Source organism: Colobus angolensis, unplaced genomic scaffold (genome assembly GCF_000951035.1).
Source record: "Colobus angolensis palliatus isolate OR3802 unplaced genomic scaffold, Cang.pa_1.0 Scaffold1, whole genome shotgun sequence".
NCBI classification, from domain to species: Eukaryota; Metazoa; Chordata; class Mammalia; order Primates; family Cercopithecidae; genus Colobus; species Colobus angolensis.
Window position 1 is genome coordinate 15970142 of NW_012110918.1, and position 21956 is coordinate 15992097.

At 56.4% G+C, this 21956-nt stretch overlaps 1 protein-coding gene across 1 annotated transcript; it reads left to right on the forward strand.

The window, feature by feature from the left end:
* Positions 1–4388: 4388 nt before the first annotated feature.
* On the forward strand, positions 4389–16006 carry ENPP7 (ectonucleotide pyrophosphatase/phosphodiesterase 7). The gene is made up of 6 exons (XM_011957291.1): positions 4389–4860; positions 7254–7399; positions 8666–9292; positions 11063–11282; positions 11956–12078; positions 15589–16006. Exons 1-5 carry the CDS (start codon positions 4389–4391, stop codon positions 12060–12062), a joined length of 1572 nt encoding a protein of 523 aa, XP_011812681.1. The 3' UTR covers positions 12063–12078; positions 15589–16006.
* Positions 16007–21956: the final 5950 nt, after the last annotated feature.

The window sequence follows — 21956 nt, forward strand, 5'->3', positions numbered from 1 at the left end:
TTAAAATAAAGAAAAGAGTATTCATGACTCTTGTCTTGCTAAAGACAGGTAGGAAGACCTTATTCCAGGGGGGCTACCACAATGGGGTTTTGCTGTGTGAGAGCGAGATTGGGCTCAGTCTCACTCTACCAAGGACAAGCAGGATGCGCAGTCCAGTAGCAAGGGTGCCGGGTGGGTGGAAAATGACTAAGAGGAGACATTGAGGAGAGGGGATGCTTACTCAGCCAACTCAGCAGGAATCTTGGTGAAAACAGGCCAGGATAACAAGATATCGAGAGTGGAGGATGAAGAATTTGATCAAATATTGAGGGTGATCACATAGGATTTTCACTAAACTGACCCAGTAGGACTCTTGCTAAACCTGAACTAAACAAGCCAAGGACAGAGCCCAGGGTCAGTGCCTCAAAGGCTTAGTGGAGTAGAGTTAGGTCGAGAAGAGGGTCTGTCACCTGACAGCCATCTGATCATACAAACCAAGTAGCTTTTCTATCCTTTGTCCAATAACCTTTCTCTAAGCACTGTATCCCAAGGAAAGAAGGCAAAGGTTAAAAAACCAAGAAAGAAAAGGAAAAGTCAGTGGTGTCAAGATACTCAGCTGCACTATTTTTGTTTTGTTCTGTTTTTTGAGACAGAGTCTCACTCTGTTGCCCAGGCTAGAGTGCATTAGTGTGATCTCGGCTCACTGCAACCTCCACCTCCCAGATTCAAGCAATCCCCATGCCTCAGCCTCCAAAGTAGCTGGGATTACAGGTGCGCACCAGCACGCCCAGTTAATTTTTGTATTTTTAGTAGAGATGGGTTTTCAACACGTTGATCAGGCTGGACTGCACCATTTTTTAAACAAAATGTTGTCAGTAGCCCCAAAACCTGACAATAGGATCCCAAGTGAACAAAGCCTTGTAAATTGCTGCCTCTTGAAGCAGTTGAAGCTGAATGCTGGCGGTCGGTAGCCAGAACGCTTGGGTTCCAGCTCAGCTTCTCCAGTCACCAAGTGACTTTAACCTCTCTCTGCCTCAGTTCCCCACACGTAAACTGAGGATTATACTAATTCCTGCCTCAAGAACTACCTCCAATCTTCAGTGAGATCGTGGCTATTTCCCAGTGCCTGGACTGTGGGAAATGTCCTGTAGCCGTGAGCTACAATCAACCACCGCACACCCATTCCATCCAAAATCAACCACCACACACCCATTTCACCCAAAATCAACCACCGCACACCCTTTCCACCCAAAATCAACCACCGCACACCCTTTCCATCCAAAATCAACCACCGCACACCCTTTCCACCCAAAATCAACCACCGCACACCCTTTCCATCCAAAATCAACCACCGCACACCCTTTCCATCCAAAATCAACCACCACACACCCATTCCACCCAAAATCAACCACCGCACACCCATTCCATCCAAAATCAACCACCGTACACCCATTCCATCCAAAATCAACCACCACACACCCATTCCATCCAAAATCAACCACCGCACACCCATTCCATCCAAGTGCTCTATGAGATCGGAGAGAAAACGGAAACCTATGTGGGGTGACCCAAGGAGCTCCCCAGCAAAGCGGGATTGAGGTACAGAGCCAAAAACCAGAGGAAGAGTTACCCCAGCATGGCTGGGATGTCCTGAGAGGAGCAGGAGCACACTTTTCATGCCATCTCCAGACCAGGCCCAGGCAGTAAGAGGGTGAACAGGACCAGGAATTTGCACAACCCCAGGGACCGACAAGAGAATCTGCAGAACCATGGACCCAGACCTGCAAGCCACCAAGATCTGCACCGGCCCCAAGCACACCCCAAATGCACCCCATCAGGGGCCTGGTCAGGCCCCTGGACCACGGCCTCGGCTCCTCACTCAGGCCCTGCCTCCCTGGCGGCCCTCTCGAACCCCACCCCACAGCCAGCTCTTGCTTAAACCTAGCAATGCCCTCCAGGCCTGGAATTCTATTATCAGCTTGAACTAGGTCCCGCTGAGAGTGACAGGAAACCAAAATAATGGAAACGGCCACGAGGTAGAGTGTGTTCTATTCTCCCTGGGAGAATGCAGCCTGGAGCTGAGCTACTACACAGGACGCTGGGGACCAGGCCCGTTCTGCGCACCCCGGCCATCCCCAGGGAGCCCTTCATCAGGCGGCTCAGGGTGGCTTGCCAGCCGGAGGCATCAGATGGAGGAAAAATCAAAAAAGAAGAGAAGCAAAGCTAGCTTCTGGAGAATGTACAGGATATTCTCCTTTTGCCCCATTGGCCATAATGTGGTCACGTGGCCATGCCTTGCTGCAAGGAATGCTGGGAAATGTAGTCTTTCTTCTTAGCAGCCATCTTATCATGGAAAAGGAGGAGAACAGATTATTAGGGGACAACTAACCAGCTCTCCCACAGCGGAAAATCCAGACTCCTCCATGGCCTACAGGCTCCTGGTCGACTCCCTCGGGAGCCCGGGTGCCTCCCTTCCTCCATGCCTGGTCCCTCTGCCTGAAGCCTTCCTGCCCTCTCTCCTGGCTCCATGCATCCTGTAGGCCTCCCCCAACGCTGGTGCCAGCAAAGCCCGATCTCCTCTCCTGAAGCCGCCTGCACTCCCCCTGTGCGTGCATCGCAACCTGTGTCCCTGACACACAGGGATTCTTACCCTCGCCAAGGTCTGTGCTCCCCAGGGAGGAGCCGCAACCTCTGGGCGCCCTGAGCCCCAGCCCTGCAGAGGCGGCACCCCACGCGGTAGTTGTAGGCACCAGGCAGTCACTCCATACTGGTTTTCAGCCTTTGGTGCACAGAAGCGTGAAGAAGGAAGGTCACTGGCACGGAGTCCTCCTTCAGAGTGTATTCCAGTCCAGGCAGGGGCGGCCGGGGATCCGTACCAGTGGTCCCTGCCCACCTGGGTCAAGAAAGGCCGGCTGGCCTAGGGAGGCTGTGGACAGCGTCTGCGGTGTCATCTGAGTGCCACGACCATCGCTTTGAGACGGCGTCTGCTTGCTGCAGCCAGGCAAAGGCTTAAGGAAGGCCGGGGCCACTGTCGGCAGGTGTGTGGCTCCAGATTGAAATTGTGACAATATCCCCAGCCACGCCCTTCCGTCTTCCCACCATGCAATCCAGTGCACCACCTCTCAGCAAAACCTCCAGGATCCACCTCAAACCCAGCCCCATCCCACAGCCACCACCCTGGTCCGGGCCACCAATAGCTCTTGTTCAGACACAGGCAGTCACCTCTCCGGGGAGCACCCAGTGTTCATTTTGCCCTCATTCTGGTCCAACCTTCACCCACAAATGGAGGGTGCTTTTTTAGCATTAGATCAGTTCATGTCACTCTCTTGCTTAAAACCCACCCCTGGCTTCCACTGCCTGGCATGAGAATCACTGTCACCTGCCCCACGGGACCGGCCCTGCCGCCCCTGCCACCTGCCCCATGCCCACTCCCCTGGCTTATGGTCCCCCAGAGTCACTGACCTCCACCATCCTCTCAGCGAAACCCAACCAGCCACCACTGCGTGCCACCCCACCTACCCCACCAGCCTCTCCATCACAACTTCCTGCCTTCCTTTCTTTTGGGAAACTATCTTATTTTTCTTCTTTGTTCATTTTATTTTCTGTGTCCCCAACTCGAATGGAGGACACCAGGATCATTGTCTGTCTCGTTCACTTCTGTGTCCCCAGAACCTAGAACCATGCCTGGCACACAGATCGTGCTTAATAGGTGCTGAGACAGAGACATACAGAGAAGGAAAGAGGGAGAGACACAGAGAGAGAGAGAATAAGAGAAAGGGAAGGAGAGATGGCAGAGAGGGAGGGAGGGAGAACTGCACGCTGAATCCCGGGGTTCCTCTCCCACCTCTCATGTGCCCATGGTAACAAGGGAATCCCCCTCTTTGGACCCCTTCTCGAAAAGCCCATCAAACAAGAACGCCCGAGCCCCAGGCCCCTCGGAAATTCCCAAGAAGGAAGCACCCCAAGAAGGAAGGCACGTAGGATGCTGCTCTGGAACCGTCGGGTTTGGGTCTGCTCACCAAGCTCCAGGAGCCCCTTAACAGGAGCAAGAGGAGAAGAAGAGGCACCCAGCCTCGGGTTCCCCCCGGAAAAGGCCATGCTGTGACCCAGGCTTGGTCCTGGCCCTGCCCATGGGAAGCCTGCCCCACAGGCCCTCGCCCCAGGCAGACCTGAGGCCCATGCACCGCTAAAGGCCTGGAGGGGGGTTCCACCCCACCCTCACCTGGGTCCCCTGGGGTCAGGGTGAGCTGAGACAGAGGGACCACTGGTTGCTGTGGGGGAGGGAGAGGGCACGACTTTCCTGGTGGAATGGGCTCCTGCTGTGCTCTGAGCCCTGGGTCACTCTCCCCACTCCGGGGAGGGAGGGGAGGAGCCTGGAGCCCCAAGGGTGCGGCTGGCAATAAAGGCAGATGCTCAAGTTGATGCCACCCCACGCACGTGAGGCTGGGATCAGGGGTGGCACTGACCCGGCTGGAGAGCCCACTCCCGAGGTACGACCCAGGGATGTGCACAGCCACATTCTAAAGACGCACGGGATGAGATCAGCCCGGGTGACCCTGGGACTTTGCCCTCCTCGGCAGGAGCTGGTCCTATGCACCCGGTGCGCCTGTCCATCTGGAAGGCCCAGCATGAGAGGCCCAGCCATCCTCCTCACTGTGGCTCTGGCCACGCTCCTGGCTCCCGGGGCCGGGGCACCGGTACGAAGTCAGGGCTCCCGGAACAAGCTGCTCCTCGTGTCCTTCGACGGCTTCCGCTGGAACTATGACCAGGACGTGGACACCCCCAACCTGGATGCCATGGCCCGAGACGGGGTGAAGGCACGCTACATGACCCCCCCCTTTGTCACCATGACCAGCCCCTGCCACTTCACCCTGGTCACCGGTGAGTACTGCCCCAGGATGGGGCCTGGGGGTGGGAGGGCCTGAGAAACCAGGTGGCATAGAGCCCTGTCGTACAGGATAAAGCCCAGACCTCCCCTGTCCATGCACAGGACACAGCCAAGGGGACCATTAGGAATCCTCACCATTGGTAGCAACAGATCCAGGACAAAGAAAAATGACCGGGGGGTCCTTAAAGCAGTGGCCACAGCCAGGGCAGCAACCCCAGAAGGCTTCAGGAGGAGGGTAGCGTGGCGGGCTCCCTGACGACTCCCACGGCTCCCCTCCCCTGCCTGCCCCTCCAGCTGGCTGTGTCAGCCTCTCCCTCTCCCTTCCATCTTTTCCATTTCCCATCCAACACCTCCCTGACAGATCTGCCCAGGCAGATCTATGTAGACAATACAGAGATAGGCTTTTAAAAAGCCAAATATGGGGCCAGATGCAGTGGCCCACGCCTGTAATCCCAGCACTTTGAGAGGCTGAGGCAGGCAGATCACTGGAGGTTGGGAGTTCAAGACCAGCCTGGCCAACATGGCAAAACCCCATCTCTACTAAAAATACAAACATTAGCCGGGCATGGTGGCACATGCTTGTAATCCCAGCTACTCAGGAGGCTGAGGCAGAAGAATTGCATGAACCCAGGAGGTAGAGGTTGCAGTGAGCTGAGATCGCACCACTGAACTCCAGCCTGGGTGACAAAGCAAGACTGCATCTCAAAAAAAAAAAAAAAGGAGGCTGAGACAGGAGGATTGCTGGAGTCCAGGAGGTAGAGGTTGCAGTGAGCTGTGATCACGCCACTGCACTCCAGCCTAGGTGACAGAGCACGACCCTGTGTCAAAAAAATAAACAATATTAAAATAATAAAAAGTCAAGTATCGCAAAAAAGGTGTTAGAGAGTTGAAAAGCAAACACCCCAGCCCTCCCTAGGGGCCTGCCCACCTCCCAAACCTGGGTCATCCTCCAAAGACCCTGTGTGGGTGTCCCAGAGCCCCTGCAACAAAGAACTGCAGACTGGCTTAAACCCACAAAAATGGATCTGCATGCTTCCGGAGGCCAGAAGGCCAAAACCGGGGCGTTGCAGGGCTGCACCTGCCCCAAAGGCTCTAGCAGAAGAGGCTCCCTCCTCACCTCTTCTGGCTCCCGGGGCCTCCGCAATCCTTAGCATTCCTGGGCTGGTGGCAGCATCACTCCGACCTCTCCCTATGCCTTCCCAGGGTCTCTCCCCTGTGTGTGTCTCTATTCAAACTTTCCTCTTCTCACAAGGACACCAGTCGCTGAATTTAGGGTCCACACTTCTCCAGTATACATCCCCTTACCCTAGCTAATCACACTGCAAAGACCCTATTTCCAAATAAGGACACGTTCTAAGGTTCCAAGTGAGCATGAACGTGGTGGGACAGCGTTCACCCCAACACAGGCAGCTGATCCCCACACCAGCCTTTCTGCAACCTCGGCCCCTTCTAACCGCAAACAGAGGTGTGCGGTTCTCCCGTCCGTGCGCCACCTCTTTCTCTGCATCGCAGATGAGGACGGAGGGACCTTCTCCACTTCAATCTCCGTTTGCACCTCTTGGGCTTAGTACCATGTGCACATGTTTCCTGTAAAAAAATAAATTCAAAAAATCTCCTGGAGCTCCATGTGGTTCACTGAAATTCCTGCCTAGGATCTCATCTGATGGCTGGGCCGTCATTTATTTAAAGAGTTCCTTCCTGATGGCCATGGAGGTCACCCGCAATCTTTTTTTTTTTTTTTTTTTTTTTTTTTTTTGAGACGGAGTCTCGCTCTGTCACCCAGGCTGGAGTGCAGTGGCCGGATCTCAGCTCACCACAAGCTCCGCCTCCCGGGTTTACGCCATTCTCCTGCCTCAGCCTCCCGAGTAGCTGGGACTACAGGGGCCCGCCACCTCGCCCGGCTAGTTTTTTGTATTTTTTTGTGGAGACGGGGTTTCACCGTGTTAGCCAGGATGGTCTCGATCTGCTGACCTCATGATCCTCTGGTCTTGGCCTCCCAAAGTGCTGGGATGACAGGCTTGAGCCACCGCGCCCGGCCAATCCGCAATCTTTTGCTAAAGCAATCAAGTCTGCCACCAGGATCCCCGCACAGGCATTCGTGCCTATGTGCCTGTCCAGCTGTGGGACAAACTGAAAGTGGAAGTGCAACTGGTACAATAGCTCAAAGAACACGTGTCTCTTTGTCTCGGACATGACCTCGAACCTTGGCTCCCACGGGGGAAGTGCAGGAAGAAGTCTGCTCCTCCCAGCCTTGCCCCAGGCCCACTCCCCACCCAGCACACAGGGAAACTGAGGCTGCTTTGACTTCGCCTCTTCCAGCCCTGGGTCCGGCCTTCGCTGTGACCCCGGTCCATCCTGCCGCCCTCTGCGCCTCTTCCTCCCTCAGGCAAATATATCGAGAACCACGGGGTGGTTCACAACATGTACTACAACACCACCAGCAAGGTGAAGCTGCCCTACCACACCACGCTGGGCATCCAGAGGTGGTGGGACAACGGCAGCGTGCCCATCTGGATCACGGCCCAGAGGCAGGTAATGTCACCCCTACCCACACTGACATTGCAGAGCATGGGGGCACCTAGGCCCAGGCGAGGCTTGGAACCATGTGAGATCCACGGCAGGTCCCTTCCCCACTCCAGGGTCTCGGGGCTCCTGGCCTACCCTGGCACAGAAGAGTGTGAAGTAGGGCCCCAGAATGGGCAGGTGGTGGGTGCTGGTGAGGACTAAGCAGTGAGCTATGTCCAGCTCGGCCCATGGACACAGCCCTGCCCGGTCCTCCCTGGGGGGAGGGATTGCTCTGTCCCCCTAGTCGGAGGGAGAACTGCACCCTGGGGCCCTGCAGCATTGGGGGTGAGGGTCAGACAGGGAAGATCATTGTGACTCAACAAGAAAGCATTTAACAATTACACGACTTTCTCCCTTTCCCACATGCCTGTCAGAGCTGAACAGCTAAATTCTAAAGGGTCAAAGATAAAATGAGAGGTGGGTTACAGTATTGACCCAGGACCGTCCCCCACCCAGTTTGCAATGCTCTGGGGTCTTCCTGGCCCAGAGGCGAGGCTTCCAGTAAACAAAGTCAGTGGAGGTTTCCAAGATGAGGCTGGAATAAATGGCAGAGCCCATGCCCACCCCAGAGCCAAGGTATCCACTCTAGCCGGAGTTCCCTCGCTCCAGAAGGATCCAGAGACACACTCAGGGCTCCTTCCACAGGCTTGCAAGCAGGAAGCCAAGGTAGAGACCCTGGCATCTCAAGGCGCTTGATCCAGTGAAAGAATATCCGGGGCAGGTGGGGTGGACAGAGGGCTGGGGGGACAGACAAATTCTAAATAAAGCAGCAGTCGAGTTACAGGCAGACAGGCAGCCAGGCAGAAGGCTGGAGGGGCAGGTGGACGGGACACAGGTGGACAGACAGACTCATGCCCGGACCAGAGCCCAGCAGGGCAGGCCAGACTTCGGTTCAGAAGGAGATGCTTTCTGGGCAGTGCGGCCTCGAGGCAGGCGTCACAGCCCAGTGATGAGGCAGACACTGCGTGTCTAAGAACATTTTTACACTGATGTCTCGTTTAGTGCTCAAGTCCAGGGGGCACCTGTCGTTGCCTCTATAAAATCAGGTTTTACCGCCCATAGAACATGAGATCAGGGATGTTTTAGAAATTAAAGGCCCTGTAGCTGCAGCTAGGAGCAGGGATAGGTGCGTGGAACAGAGAAGTAGGCAGGTGGGGGACAAATGTGTTCACAGGCACGGGATGAGGGGCGCCCACTGAGGAGTCCTGTCCTTCACACGGCCTTGTCTGGCAGGGTCTGAGGACTGGCTCCTTCTTCTACCCGGGCGGGAACGTCACCTACCAAGGGGTGGCTGTGACGCGGAGCCGGAAGGAAGGCATCGCGCACAACTACAAAAATGAGACGGAGTGGAGAGCGAACATCGACACGGTGATGGCGTGGTTCACAGAGGAGGACCTGGATCTGGTCACACTCTACTTCGGGGAGCCAGACTCCACGGGCCACAAGTACGGCCCCGAGTCCCCGGAGAGGAGGGAGATGGTGCAGCAGGTGGATCGGACCGTGGGCTACCTGCGGGAGAGCATTGCTCGCAACCACCTCACAGACCACCTCAACCTGATCATCACATCCGACCATGGCATGACGACTGTGAACAAGCAGGCTGGCGACCTGGTCGAATTCCACAAGTTCCCCAACTTCACCTTCCAGGACATCAAGTTTGAGCTCCTGGACTACGGACCAAACGGGATGCTGCTCCCTAAAGAAGGGAGGCTGGAGAAGGTGTACAATGCGCTCAAGGATGCCCACCCCAAGCTCCACGTCTACAAGAAGGAGGCGTTCCCCGAGGCCTTCCATTACGCCAACAACCCCAGGGTCACACCCCTGCTGATGTACAGCGACCTTGGCTACGTCATCCACGGGGTGAGTTGCCTGCTGGAGGCATCACCTCTGGGGGCTCCCTCTCCAGGTTCTGGGTCTCCTTTTTTTGTTTGTTTGGTTTTTGTTTTGTTTTGTTTTGTTTTGAGATAGGGTCTTGCTCTGTTGCCCAGGCTGGAGTGCAGTGGCAGGATCTCAGCTCACTGCAGCCTTAAACTCCCAGGCTCAAGCAATCCTTCCACCTCAGTCTCCTGAGTAGCTAAGACCACAGGTACATGCCACCATGCCTGGCTAATTTTTGTGTGTGTTTTGTTTTGTTTCGTTTGAGACAGAGTTTCACTCTTGTCATCCAGGCTGGAGTGCAGTGGTACGACCTCAGCTCACTGCAACCTCCACCTCCCGGGTTCAAGCGATTCTCCTGCCTCAGCCCCCTGAGTAGCTGGGATTACAGACGCCTGCCACCATGCCTAATTTTTTGTGCTTTTAGTAGAGACAGGGATTCACCATGTTGGCCAGGCTGGTCTCAAACTCCTGGCCTCAGGTGATCCACCCACCTCAGCCTCCCAAAGTTCTGGGATTACAGGTGTGAGCCACCACACCCGGCTGATTTTTGTATTTTTTGTAGAGACAGGGTTTTGCGTATTGCCCAGGCTGGTCTCAAACTCCTGAGCTGAAGCGATCCTCCTGCCTTGGCCTCCCAAAGTGCTGAAATTACAGGGGTGAGCCACTGCGTCTGGCCTCTCCTTCCATGTCTATAGAGGCACTCCCTATTTCTAGCTGGCCCCCAGTTTGAGGAGCGTCAGCACTGAAGGGACACACCCTTCGCGATGCAGTAGTGTGTGTGTGCACATCTGTGTGTGCCCCCCACATTCGGGCACCAGGCAGTGGGAGTGTGTGTGCGCATCTGTACCCGTCATGTCCGAGCACTGTGTGACAGGCGTATGTGTGCGACCTGCGTGTCCGAGCACTGTGTGACAGGCGTGTGTGTGCGACCTGCGTGTCCGGGCACTGTGTGACAGGCGTATGTGTGCGACCTGCGTGTCCGGGCACTGTGTGACAGGCGTGTGTGTGTGCCCTGCGTGTCCGAGCACTGTGTGACAGGCGTGTGTGTGTGCCCTGCGTGTCCGGGCACTGTGTGACAGGCGTATGTGTGCGACCTGCGTGTCCGGGCACTGTGTGACAGGCGTGTGTGTGTGCCCTGCGTGTCCGAGCACTGTGTGACAGGCGTGTGTGTGTGCCCTGCGTGTCCGGGCACTGTGTGACAGCCTGCGTGTCCGGGCACTGTGTGACAGGCGTGTGTGTGTGCCCTGCGTGTCCGAGCACTGTGTGACAGGCGTGTGTGTGTGACCTGCGTGTCCAGGGTAAAGTGTAGAAGTCCAGCCCCAAGGGTGACAGGGAAGAGGCAGGAAAGAGTCAGGAGCCCGACCTCCAACCTCCCCTCAGCAGACAGCACAGGTGTCTGAGCCAGAAGCAAAGCACAGATTAGGGAGCAGACATCCCCGGAAAGGAAGTGACTGATGGGAGCCAGCATCCAACACCACCCAGAAGGCAGGGCCCGCAGCCTGGAGCTGCTCGCTCCACTCCCATTTACTTAGGGTCTGGTCTCTGTTCATTTAACTGGACCTTCCCTGAACTTCACTCTTTAGGGTGACTGATCTCCGGACGCTGAGAATTCAGGGAAACTGAGTCTTGGAACCCCTCCAGCCCCCATATTGGTGCTCCTTCCTAAGAGGGTGTTCGTAGGGTGGAGAGGGTAGGTGGAGAGGGTGTCTTGCTCCCAGCAAGGACCCAGGACCCTTTACCGCTCCCCGGCAGAGAATTAATGTCCAGTTCAACAATGGGGAGCACGGCTTTGACAACAAGGACATGGACATGAAGACCATCTTCCGCGCTGTGGGCCCCAGCTTCAAGGCGGGCCTGGAGGTGGAGCCCTTTGAGAGCGTCCACGTGTACGAGCTCATGTGCCAGCTGCTGGGCATCGTGCCCGAGGCCAACGACGGGCACCCGGCCACCCTGCTGCCTATGCTGCACAAAGGTGAGGGCAGGGTGCCCCAAATCCCGGCCTGCTCGGGTGTGCACAGGTGTGCACACGTGGGTGCCTGCATGCCTGTGACCAGGATACGCCTCGAACCCCGAGTGGGGCTGCCTCCCCTGGCTTTGGGGAACACCGGAATCCCTCACATTCCCACAACATGTTCATTTAACTGGACCTTCCCTGAACTCTCGGGAGCACCTCATGCATCTCGGGCGGCACAAGAGGGCGAGCGGGAGCAGTGGGCAGCCTTGCTCAAGAAGGGGACGGAGGGAGCAAGGGTGGCCCAGGCGGGCCTGCTGTGCAAAGCCCACCTCCTGGCTGCTGGATCCCCACTCCCCACCACGGCAACCTGAGGGCCTCCTTTCTGGAATCTTCCTGTATCAGCCTCCCACACACACACACCTCCCCACCTGAACCTGACCCAGCCTGGGGACAAAGGTCACCTGGAAACTGACAAGGTGGCGACCCTGGTGGGGGCCTGGCTGGAGAGGGGTGGGCCCTCCTAAGCAGGGCTGTGAAGGGCCGTGGTGGACAAGGGCCATGGGACCAAGGCGGTGGTGAAAGAGGAAGTGGGGGGCTCGTGGGGACCACCAGAGGACCCCGAGTCTACTGTGGAGGAGCTGGGGTGAGGAGCCATCCCTCTCTCCCCCACGGGACCTCTGGCTTTCCTTAGATGCTGCTCTCCTGCTCAACGGAAGATCTGCTCTCCTGCCCAGCAGCGGGCCCCTCGTTGTGATGGGACTGCTGGGGACCATGATTCTTCTGTCTGAGGTCGCATAACGCCCCATGGCTCAAGGTCAGAGACCCAGAAGGCAGAGGCGGGAGGGTGGCCCCAGGCTCCCTGACCCTCCACCCTGACGTCCGGCTACAGTCCTAGGCAGCCAGAACGGAGCTGCCAGGCCCCGCCCAGTGGGTGACTCCCACTAACCTGGCTGCCACAGAGAGGCAACCGATCACCCCTGGATCCCGCGGCCGACCCTTCCAGCCTCTCTGCTCTGGGCTTGGAGATCTTTCCAGAGCAGACCACCCGGACCAGTGGCCAGAATTCCCACCCTCCCCCAAAAGCCAGAACTCCCTCAGCCTCTGGCCAGAGCTCTGCCTCCCCTCCTTCTTGCCATCTCTGGGCTCCACTGGGATAGCTCGGAAACCGTCGTGTGGGGTGCGTTTGGGAGGACAGCTCCAGGGCTATATTCCTGGAACTCTCTGGAATCCCACCTCCAAGGACATGCGTGGGGTGCGTTTGGGAGGAGAGGTCCGGGGCTGTGTTCCTGGAACTCCCCGGGAGCCTCTGAGGACAGTGCTCGCTTGTCTGTCTGTGCAGCCACAGCCTCCTAGGCCAAGCAGAAGAAAGTCATTCATTCATCCCAAAAATATGTAACGGGAGTCAGCTCCATGCCAGGCTCTGGTGGGCTCAGGAACAAGACAGTCCAGGCCCTAGAGTCTGGAACCTGTCATTTAAAGGCACAAGAAAGCAGAGGATACAAAAGCAAATGAATCCATGGGCAGAGTGCTCAGATGCTGGTGAGGGCGGAGAAGAGACAGCCACAGGCAGTGACGAGACAGGCACTACCTTTTCATTTGCCCAGAGTGGAATGGCCTCTCTGAGAAGGTGGATTTAGGGAGAGACCAGAATGACAAGAAGCCAGACATGCCAGGCTCTGGGAAAGAGATTCCAGGCAGGGGAAAGAGCCAGGGACAGGCCCCGCGGTGGGACAGGTTCGGCGCGTTTTGGGTGAGACAGAAGGCCAGTGTGCTTGAAGGCTGGCACAGAGCGAGGCTCTAACAGGAGCTGACCACAGCCCCAAGGCAGGAGGTTGCTGGATACACAGCGGGGAGCCCCAAGCTGAGGTCACACAGGGTCTGAGGTTGACGATTAAATGAGTGGGTCTCACTGCTGGGCCAGGGACAGAAACGGGAGCAGGAAGTGGCCAGTTTGGAGGTTGCTGCAGGGCCCAGCAGGACATTCCAGTGGCAGGAGTGGAGAAGCTGCAATGTGCACAGATTCCAAATACCTTTAAGAGGCACGACAGTTGAGGTTTGTGGACAGATTATGTGGGAGGGTGAAGAAAGTAGAAAAATGAAGGATGGGTCCGATGCTTGGGTCTTGAGCCACTTGCTGACATGCTAAAATGTTGGGGACAGGAGTCGGGGAGGCTGAGACTTGTTTCGGCCGTGATCAGTCTCAATGCTGGTGACGCGGCCATGTGCAGCTGTTCCTGGGCACAGGTTGTGCAGATGAGTCCACACCCAGGGATGCAGTTTAGTCTGGCAATTTAAATTTGAGCCTTGTCAACACAAGCTATGGGACTCAATGAAAGCCCCCAGCCAGAAGGAGTGGACTGAGAAGAGATGGTGACCACACCACTCACTGAGAAGGCGGGGCTGGTGAGACAGGAAAAGCCAAGAGCTTTTCATGAATCAAGAGGGGAATGAGGCCGGGCAAAGTGGTTTCCACCTGGAATCCTAGTACTTCCAGAGGCCGAGGCAGGAGGATCGCTTGAGCCCAGGAGTTCAAGACCAGCCTGGGCAATATAGTTAGACCCTGTCTCTGTAGGAAATTTTTTTTTTAATTAGCTAGGCATGGTGCTGTGTGCCTGTAATCCCAGCTACTCAGGGGGAGACTGAGGTGGGAGGATCGCTGGAGCCCAGGAGGTGGAGGATGCAGTGAGCCTTGTTTTTGCCACTGCACTCCAGCATGGGCAAGAGTGAGACCCTGTCTCTACAAAAATAAATAAATGAAAGAGAAAGGAGCAGGTTTAGGGTTTAAGAGAAGTAGGAATGTGGAGATGTATGTGGTGGAGAGGACCATGCATGCCAAATGTCACATCCAGAAGGGGAACAAAGGACCATTCAGCCCAAACCTCTCCTGCAGATGAAGATGCTGGAGTCCAGAGGCGTTAGCTGACTGGTCCAAGGGTGCCAAAGAGCGGCCGGTGGTGCGTCAATGCCAGTTTTAAGGTCCTGGTCCCGAGTACTTTCAGCCACAACGCCTGCCTCTCTGTGCTCAGGGGCTTGGGTCCTTGAAGCAAGTCTTCCAGCACTAGGCAGGGACATGATAAGGTTTCCATGGCGCCGGAGTCCACAAACATTTGTTCTCCACATTAACCAAGAGAGGGACTCAGAAAATGTCATTATTCAGACTCACACACAAGGAAATTGAAGCACGGAACATCGAAGACCACGTGACTCTGCACATTCTCACGGGGCTTTTCCCCAGAGGGGCAGCCACAGTGGTGTCCCAGCAAACCGGCTCTCCAGATCCCCCTCAAAAAGCCCTGACGTTGGCCCGTACCCATTTCTGCGGCATCAATACTCCCACCGTGGCCCATTTTGAGCCACCAAAGTGAGGTCACTGAACACAAAGTAGGGAAGAAGCCTGCAGAATCATCTTTCGCAAGCAGCATCTGCTGGGCTGAGCAGGTGGCTAAGGGCTGGGGGTCCGAGGTTTTCATCGCAGCCTGGTAAATTCCATTTGGAATTAGGCTGTTTTCCGTGGCCAGCTTCTTTTCTTTTACACAGATTCTCACTGTGTGGCCCAGGCTGGGGGGCAGCGGTGCAATCACGGCTCACTGCAGCCTCGACCTCCTGGGCTCAAGCCATCCTCCCACCTCAGCCTCCTGAGTAGCTGAGACTACAGGTGTGCACCACCATGCCCAATTAATTTTTAAATTTTTAATTCTTTTTTTAAAAAAGCAAGCTATTTTGCCCAGGCTGGTCTCGAACTCCTGGCCTCAAGCGATCCTCCGGCCTTGGCCTCCCAAAGAGCTGGGATTACAGGCATGAGCCACTGGGTCCAGTTCCTGGGCCCCTTTCTTTTCTTTAAAGGTAGTGTTGAAAGTACATGTGGCCAGTTAAAGGCATATTGTGGAACGGACACAGTCCTTGCCCTGACTTTACAGAGTCCTCCTTCTCCAGCCAGAAAAGCAGACAGAAGACTAGGGGAAGCTCTTCCGCCTCCTGGGATCCGCACACTGCCAGCCAGGCCTGGGACCGTGCTCACCCCCCGCCTCCCAGCCCTGGGAGAAGGGTCTGAAGTCTCACATCATCACGCCACCCCCATGTCCACACCTGCCGCGCACCTGTGCCCTCCGAGGAATCCTCACACAGGCCCTTCTCTGCGCAGTCTGGCAGCGCTGCCCGCTTCCACTGCCTGCCGCCCCACCGCCCCCGCAAGCCCCCCAGCCTGTTTCCCACGATCCCTCCCTCCCAGTCCAACTGCACCTCTGCTTCACCTGTCCCACCAGACCTGCCCTCAGCCTGCCCCATCCTCTCCTCCCAGGCCAACGCGTGCTGCTTGCTCTTCCAGGAAACCTCGGGGAGCTGCCCGCAGGCCCCGAGCCGGCTGTCTCGCTGTGATGCTCTGCTGGTGGCCGACGGACCCTGCCTCCCAGCTTATCCCAGGCCAGAGGCTGCATGCCACCGTCCCCGGCAGCACCAGTCCCTGCTTGGCTGTTATGGTGCTGGGAATAAGCCCCGCAGCCCAGGTTCAGGGCCCCCGGCGCGCCGGTCCCACAACCGGCCCCCGCCCCTGCCCCTGCCCCTCCCACTCGGGCCCCACCTCCTGCAAACCCCGCTCCCGAAGCGGTGCTGCCGTCTGCGGCCACGCGGGGGCGCGCGGGAGCTCTGCGGGCGCGGGGACCCGCAGACCCGGCCTCGGTCACCTGGGAGGGGCCCGCCCCGCACAAAGCACCTATGGGAATAAAGGCCAAGCCGCGACAGTCAGCCCAGGGGAGCCTTTTCCCTAAATCCTGCTGGCTTCCCGACGGTCCCACCATTGGCCCCAGCGCGGGATAAATTTCTAACTCCTTGCCAGGCCTCAAAAGCCCCAGGGACCCCTCCATTCTCGTTAGGGGTGGGCCCTGGTTGGACGGCTGGCCAGTCCTGGAAAAGGGGTGAGTTTCCTAAAAGGAAGGGGGGAAGGCATGAGGAGGCTTTTTTGAACGACAAGGGAAGCAGCATCTGTAAGCCACAGTGCTCAGCAAGAAATCACGTTAAACAAGGCAGAAACATCGCAAAGAAAGTCGCGCGGATTGGCTCTGACACGGGACGGGGGTGGCCATGGCTCCAAGAGCACAGGCTTTGGAGTCAGATCAACTCATGTTCCACCCCTGGCCCCCCACCAAATGCTGTGGCATTGGCAAAGCAGTTGACCCTCCTCAGCCTCAGCTTCCTCATCTGAAAAAGTGGGATAATGAGGACCATGCCCATCTCCCTGGGGTACCTGAGAGTGAGGTGGGCACATTGTGGGGAGGTTGGCACAGAGGCTGGCCCCAAGCAGGTGCTCAAGAATGGCAGCCCCTGGGAGGATTAAAATCCTGCCCTGGGAGGTGCTGGGTTTGTCAGCGCCACTCTGCAGAGTAAACGAGCTGGGACACTGGGAGACACAGGCTTTACAGTGTGAGTTTGTCAGATCTGCCTATTTCCCTGCCTCCAAAGCCCACGGCCTCCAGCCCCCACCCCCACCTGGGGTCTCCTGCCTCTGCCTGTGGCTTCAGCTCCATGGAGTCTCCAGGGCCCATCCCAGCCTGCTCTCTGCAGAAGCCTGACCGGCTGCCTGGTGCTGAAGCCTGAAGAGCCTGGACTTTGGTCTGGCCTGTGGGGCCCCTGGCCCACAATCCAATTGCGCTTCCTGGAAGGACTGCCCCGGTCCCCATGCCAGTGCCTGCAGCCACACCCCATGACACCCAGGCCAGCCACCCACCTGCACAAGCTCTGGCTCTGTGGCTGGGCCGGGGTCAGAGGCGGGGGACCCTCCCTGGACGGGCCCAATTCCAGTCTCAGCCGGCCTGAGCCTGCCCCCCCAGGCCAGAGGAGACCAGGTAGAGTCCACATCCACGTCCTCGGAGTGGTGAGCACTCACAGGTGCCGGCATTGCCACTGCCCGGTCTCCAAGAGAAGCCCTGCCTTCCTCTGAGCCCCCCGACCAGCACCACCACGTTTGCTCAGCCCTGTTCGTCAGTGTGGCAGGGGTTGGGCCAACAGGAGCTGTGAGAATTGCTTCATCCACAGAAGAAGAAAAGAAACAGAGAGGAGAGAGAGGAAAATAACCAAGTCTGTCTCACATTCAGTATTCCATTACTCCAGATGTCTGGTGTCACAAAGGCACCGACAGTCCTGGTGGCTGGCCGAGCACTCGCTGAGGGAGCTTCGGGGGTCAGGAGCAGGGGGGCTGAGGCCTGGCTGCATGCATGGGGGCTGATTTTCCTATCTGTGCAGCCCTGGGTATCAAATGTCGGGGGTGCCGCCCTGAGCAGCACAGTCCCAGTTCAAATCCAGCTCCCCCTCTCCAACACCTGCTCTGTGGCCCTGGGCAAGTTGCTAACCTCTCTGGGCCTGTCCTCCTCTGTAAATCCAGGACCAGTGGCAGGACCTGTCCCATAGGGTGGTCTCAGTGATAACATGAGTTAATATTCACAAACAGCTGTGAATAGGGCCTGGTACACGGAAGGCCTGGGTATTAGGAAGAGACAGGGCGGCAATTACCTTGTATCAAATCATGAGAAAGTCCCACCTCCAAGCCCTCTTGCTTTCTCTACAGAACGTTTCTGGTCCACGAACCCCACCCCTAACAGGCGTCTTCTGTGACATGAAGAGAGGCACCAGGCTCAGAGCTCTGGCAGCCAAGCAACAGCATAGGATGGACGGTTGCCACAGCTTGATTTGCCTTGTATTTGTTTCTATAATCACCTTCAATTTTTGGTTAGTGCTACTTATTTTTCATTGACATCTGTTTTTTCTTTTTCCTTTTTAAAATTAACTTAAGCGATCTTTTTTTTTTTTTTTTTTTTTTTTTGAGACAGTTTCGCTCTTGTTACCCAGGCTGGAGTGCAGTGGCACAATCTCGGCTTGCTGCAACCTCTGCCTCTGGGTTCAAGCAATTCTCCTGCCTCAGCCTCCCGAGTAGCTGGGATTACAGGCGTGTCGTGTGCCGCTATGCCAGGCTAATGTTTGTATTTTTAATAGAGACAGGGTTTCACCATGTTGTTCAGGCTTGTCTCAAACTCCTGATCTCAGCTGATCCGCCCCGCCCACCCTGGCCTCTCAAAGTGTTGGGATTACAGGCATGAGCCACCACGCCCAGCCTAACTTAAGGGATCTCCTGATGTTCCTTAAAAAAAGTATTTTTTTCTTTTTTTTTTTTTTTTTTTTTGAGACAGTCTCACTCTGTCACTCAGACTGAACTGCAGTGGCGCGATCTCAGCTCACTGCAATCTCCACTTTCCAGGCTTAGGTGATCCTCCTGCCTTAGCCTCCCAAGTAGCTAGGACTACAGGTGCCTGCCACCTGTGATTATCAGCATGCCCGGCTAATATTTGTAGCTTTAGTAGAGATTGGGTTTCACACTGGTCACCAAATCCTGACCTCAAGTGATCCACCCACTTTGGCCTCCCAAAGGGCTGGGATTACAGGCAGTGAGCTACTGTACCCAGCCAAAAACGTCTTTTAAAAAATTAAATTAGCCGGGCACAATGGCACATGCCTGTAATTCCAGCACTGTGAGAGGCAGAGGCAGGAGGATCACATGAGCCCAGGAGTTCGAGACCAGCCTGGGCAATATAGTGAGACCTCATCTCTACAAAGTTTTAAAATCAGCCAAGTGTGGTGGTGCATGCCTGTAGTCCCAGCTACTCAGGAGGCTGAGGTGGGAGGACCGCTTGAGCATTGGAGGCTGCAGTCAGCCGAGATTGTACCACTGTACTCCAGCCTGGGCAACAGAGCAAGACACTATCTCAAGAAAAAAAATCATATTAAGTAACAAAGGATGAGTCGATTTACAGAGAAATGTTGACTAAGTAATAATTAAGGTGGCTGGGAAACATGACAAATTACATACAAGAGGTTGGCCAACAACAAACCTGCTGGGGGTCATCAAGCTCTGGCCTGCCTCCTCTGCCCACCAACCATGTGGCCAGCCCAAGAAGCTTCTGGAGGGTAGCACTGGCCTCCCATGGGCAGCATCCAAAGATTCCCCCCAGTCTTCCCTGCCGAATGCACGGGGTTTCCCAGGTGCCCTGCACACTTCCTGGCTATCTGATGACCAAGTCAGGACTGCTCAACACCGACCTTGCAACGGACTGTGTGAAGCTCATTTTACCATCAGCCCAATTGAAACAGACTTGGAAGAAAACCACAGGTGACACAAAGCCATGCACTGCATACTGGAGCCACTTGGAGCTGACTGGGGACGAGTCACACAGATACATCATCCACACAAACCTGTCAACCCAGATCCTTCTCTGAATTTAGCCAGTCCAGGTGCTAGCAGTAACAAACACAACATCCGGGTACTGACTGGGGTGGTTCTTGCAAGGCAGGTCACACCACTGGGACACAGAACACCAGCTTGGGGACAGGCGTGGTGGCTCACTCCTGCAATCTCAGCACTTTGGAAGGCCAAGGCAGGTGGATCACCAGAGGTCAGGAGTTCAAGACCAGCCTGGCCAACATGATGAAAGGTAGATCACCAGAGGTCAGGAGTTCGAGACCAGCCTGGCCAACATGGTGAAACTTTGTCTCTATTAAAAATACAAAGATTAGCTGGGTATGGTGGTGAGCACCTGTAATCCCAGCTACTCGGGAGGCTACAGCAGGAGAATTACTTGAACCTGGGAGGCAGAGGTTGCAGCAAGCCAAGATCGCGCCACTGCACTCCAGCCTGGGTGACAAGAGCGAAACTCTGTCTCAAAAAATAAAAAGAAACAAAACAGAAGAGAAGAGAGAAGAGAAAGAAAAAAAAAAGAAAAAGAAAAGAAAAGAAAAGAAAAGAAAAGAAAAGAAAAGAAAAGAAGCCAGCTTGGTTAGGAGGTCCCTCCCCAGTAGAGTCAGCTCTGTATACTGTCACCAGGAGGCGGCGCTCTTGGGCCCCTCAACACTCCTGAAAGCCTTCCTCACTTCCTCACTTTTGAAGTGAGGCACCTTTTGAAGCAGTGAAAATTGAGAACTCCCTTCTGTTCCTCCAGCTCCTCCTTCTCCTCCTCCTCCTCCTCCTCCTTCTTCTCTGAAAAAGCTTCAGTCAAGCTCAGACGCAATCTGAGATAGTGGTCAAGGATAATTGCTTGCTGAAGTCTTAGATGGACCCCCAAGTGGTAGGAGAGGAGAACTGAAACCCTCAGGGCCAGGTTTTTCGGGGCGGGGGGGGGATCCCCTGAGGGAAGGGATCAGTAGTCCCATCCCTAGCACAAAGACCACCCTGGATCAGTGGTTTCCAAATCTGAACAAGCCTCAGAATCGCCTTGAGATCTGGCGCAGGGCGGGCCACACGCATCCACTCCCACACTCCTGAACCTGCAGGTCTGGGGTGGGCCTGAGAGCCTGCATTTCTGACCAGAGCCCGGGTGATTTCGCTGCTGCTGGCCTGGACCCCACACTCCAGAATCGCTGCACCTGATAAAGGTTATGGATAAATGAATGCATGAGGGAGTGAAAGCTGGTCTCGCCCATCCTCCTCAGGTTAAACAGATGAAAAGGCAGCACCACTCCTGGGCCAGGCACTGGGCAGAGGAGGTAGAGGAGCACAGGCACCTCCAGGCTCCATCCCAATGGGGCCTGGCCAGCCCCTTCCCAGAGAGGGGCTGCTTGCTTATGCAAACAAGCTCTTTCTTTCCAGAATGCAGGGAGCACAGGCCCAGATTCTCTCCTCTGCACTGACGTCCAGCCTGTCAAAGGCAGGGACTTCCTTGGTTCACTATCAGCCTTTCCTTGTGTCCTGGGTCGGAACAGGAGCACCTGTAGGTTCATGTAACCGACAAGTCTGCTCGCGATGCCGTCCTGGACTCCTTAAGGCCTGGGCTCCCCATCTTTGGAATGGGCGCGTTCATCTCCCACAAGCCGATCCTAAGGGCGAATAACCACGCCTGCAGCTTCCGACCTAGGAGCTGCAAACACCTGGCGCGGGGCCTCTCAAGGGAAAGAAACAGCAGGAATTACTCTGTCCCCAGCTCCAGGCCTCCAGAGGACCCGAGTGAGGTCCCCGGGTTCCCCACGCAAGCAGCAGGTACCGCGCGTCCCGACCCCTGCCCCGGCGCCCCACCAGGAGAGATGTCAAGGCGAGGGAGGATTCCCCGGGGTGCTTGCCGGGGCAGCCCAGTTCCTCCGCGGGCTTCTTTGGGACAAGCAGCCTCCCCTCCCCCACGCCCGCCGTCCGAGGTGCGCAGGGCCCCCTCCCCACCGCAGCGGCGCGGGGGCTGCAGGAGCATCTGTTGCCATGGCGACGCGCGGCGCTGCGCTCCTCGGATCCCGCGCCACAGCCGCCACCACCACAGTCCAAGAAGCCGAGAGCTGGGGCTCAGGCGGGACCGGGACACAGACACCCCGCACACGCTCCACACACACTACACATCTGCGACGGGCATCCACGCACGCTACACACCGGCACACTTACAGGCACACTCCTGCGCTTGCCACCCCATCCCCCCACGCATAGACACAAAACACGCACACACTGCACACACCTGGCACCGTGTGCGCCACCTCATGCCACAACCAGCCACACCCCCCACACGCGCCCGAACACCCTTCACCCACACCGCACACGCTGCAGCCCTGCACACGCTACATGACGCATGCACCCCACACACCCACTCGGGACCCCGACGCGGGCGGACAAGCGATGGAAACAGGCCCTCGGGGTGGGCCGTAGCGGGTAGGGCGGGCGGCGGGGGTCGCACCCGGGTC

Excerpts from the sequence above, each read along its gene's own strand:
- ENPP7 (XM_011957291.1), top strand. The coding sequence starts at position 4,389 with ATGCTCAAGTTGATGCCACCCCACGCACGTGAGGCTGGGATCAGGGGT. Across the intron at positions 9,293-11,062 it reads TTGGCTACGTCATCCACGGG|AGAATTAATGTCCAGTTCAA; the intron begins GTGAGTTGCCTG and ends GCTCCCCGGCAG. Across the intron at positions 11,283-11,955 it reads GCTGCCTATGCTGCACAAAG|ATGCTGCTCTCCTGCTCAAC; the intron begins GTGAGGGCAGGG and ends GGCTTTCCTTAG.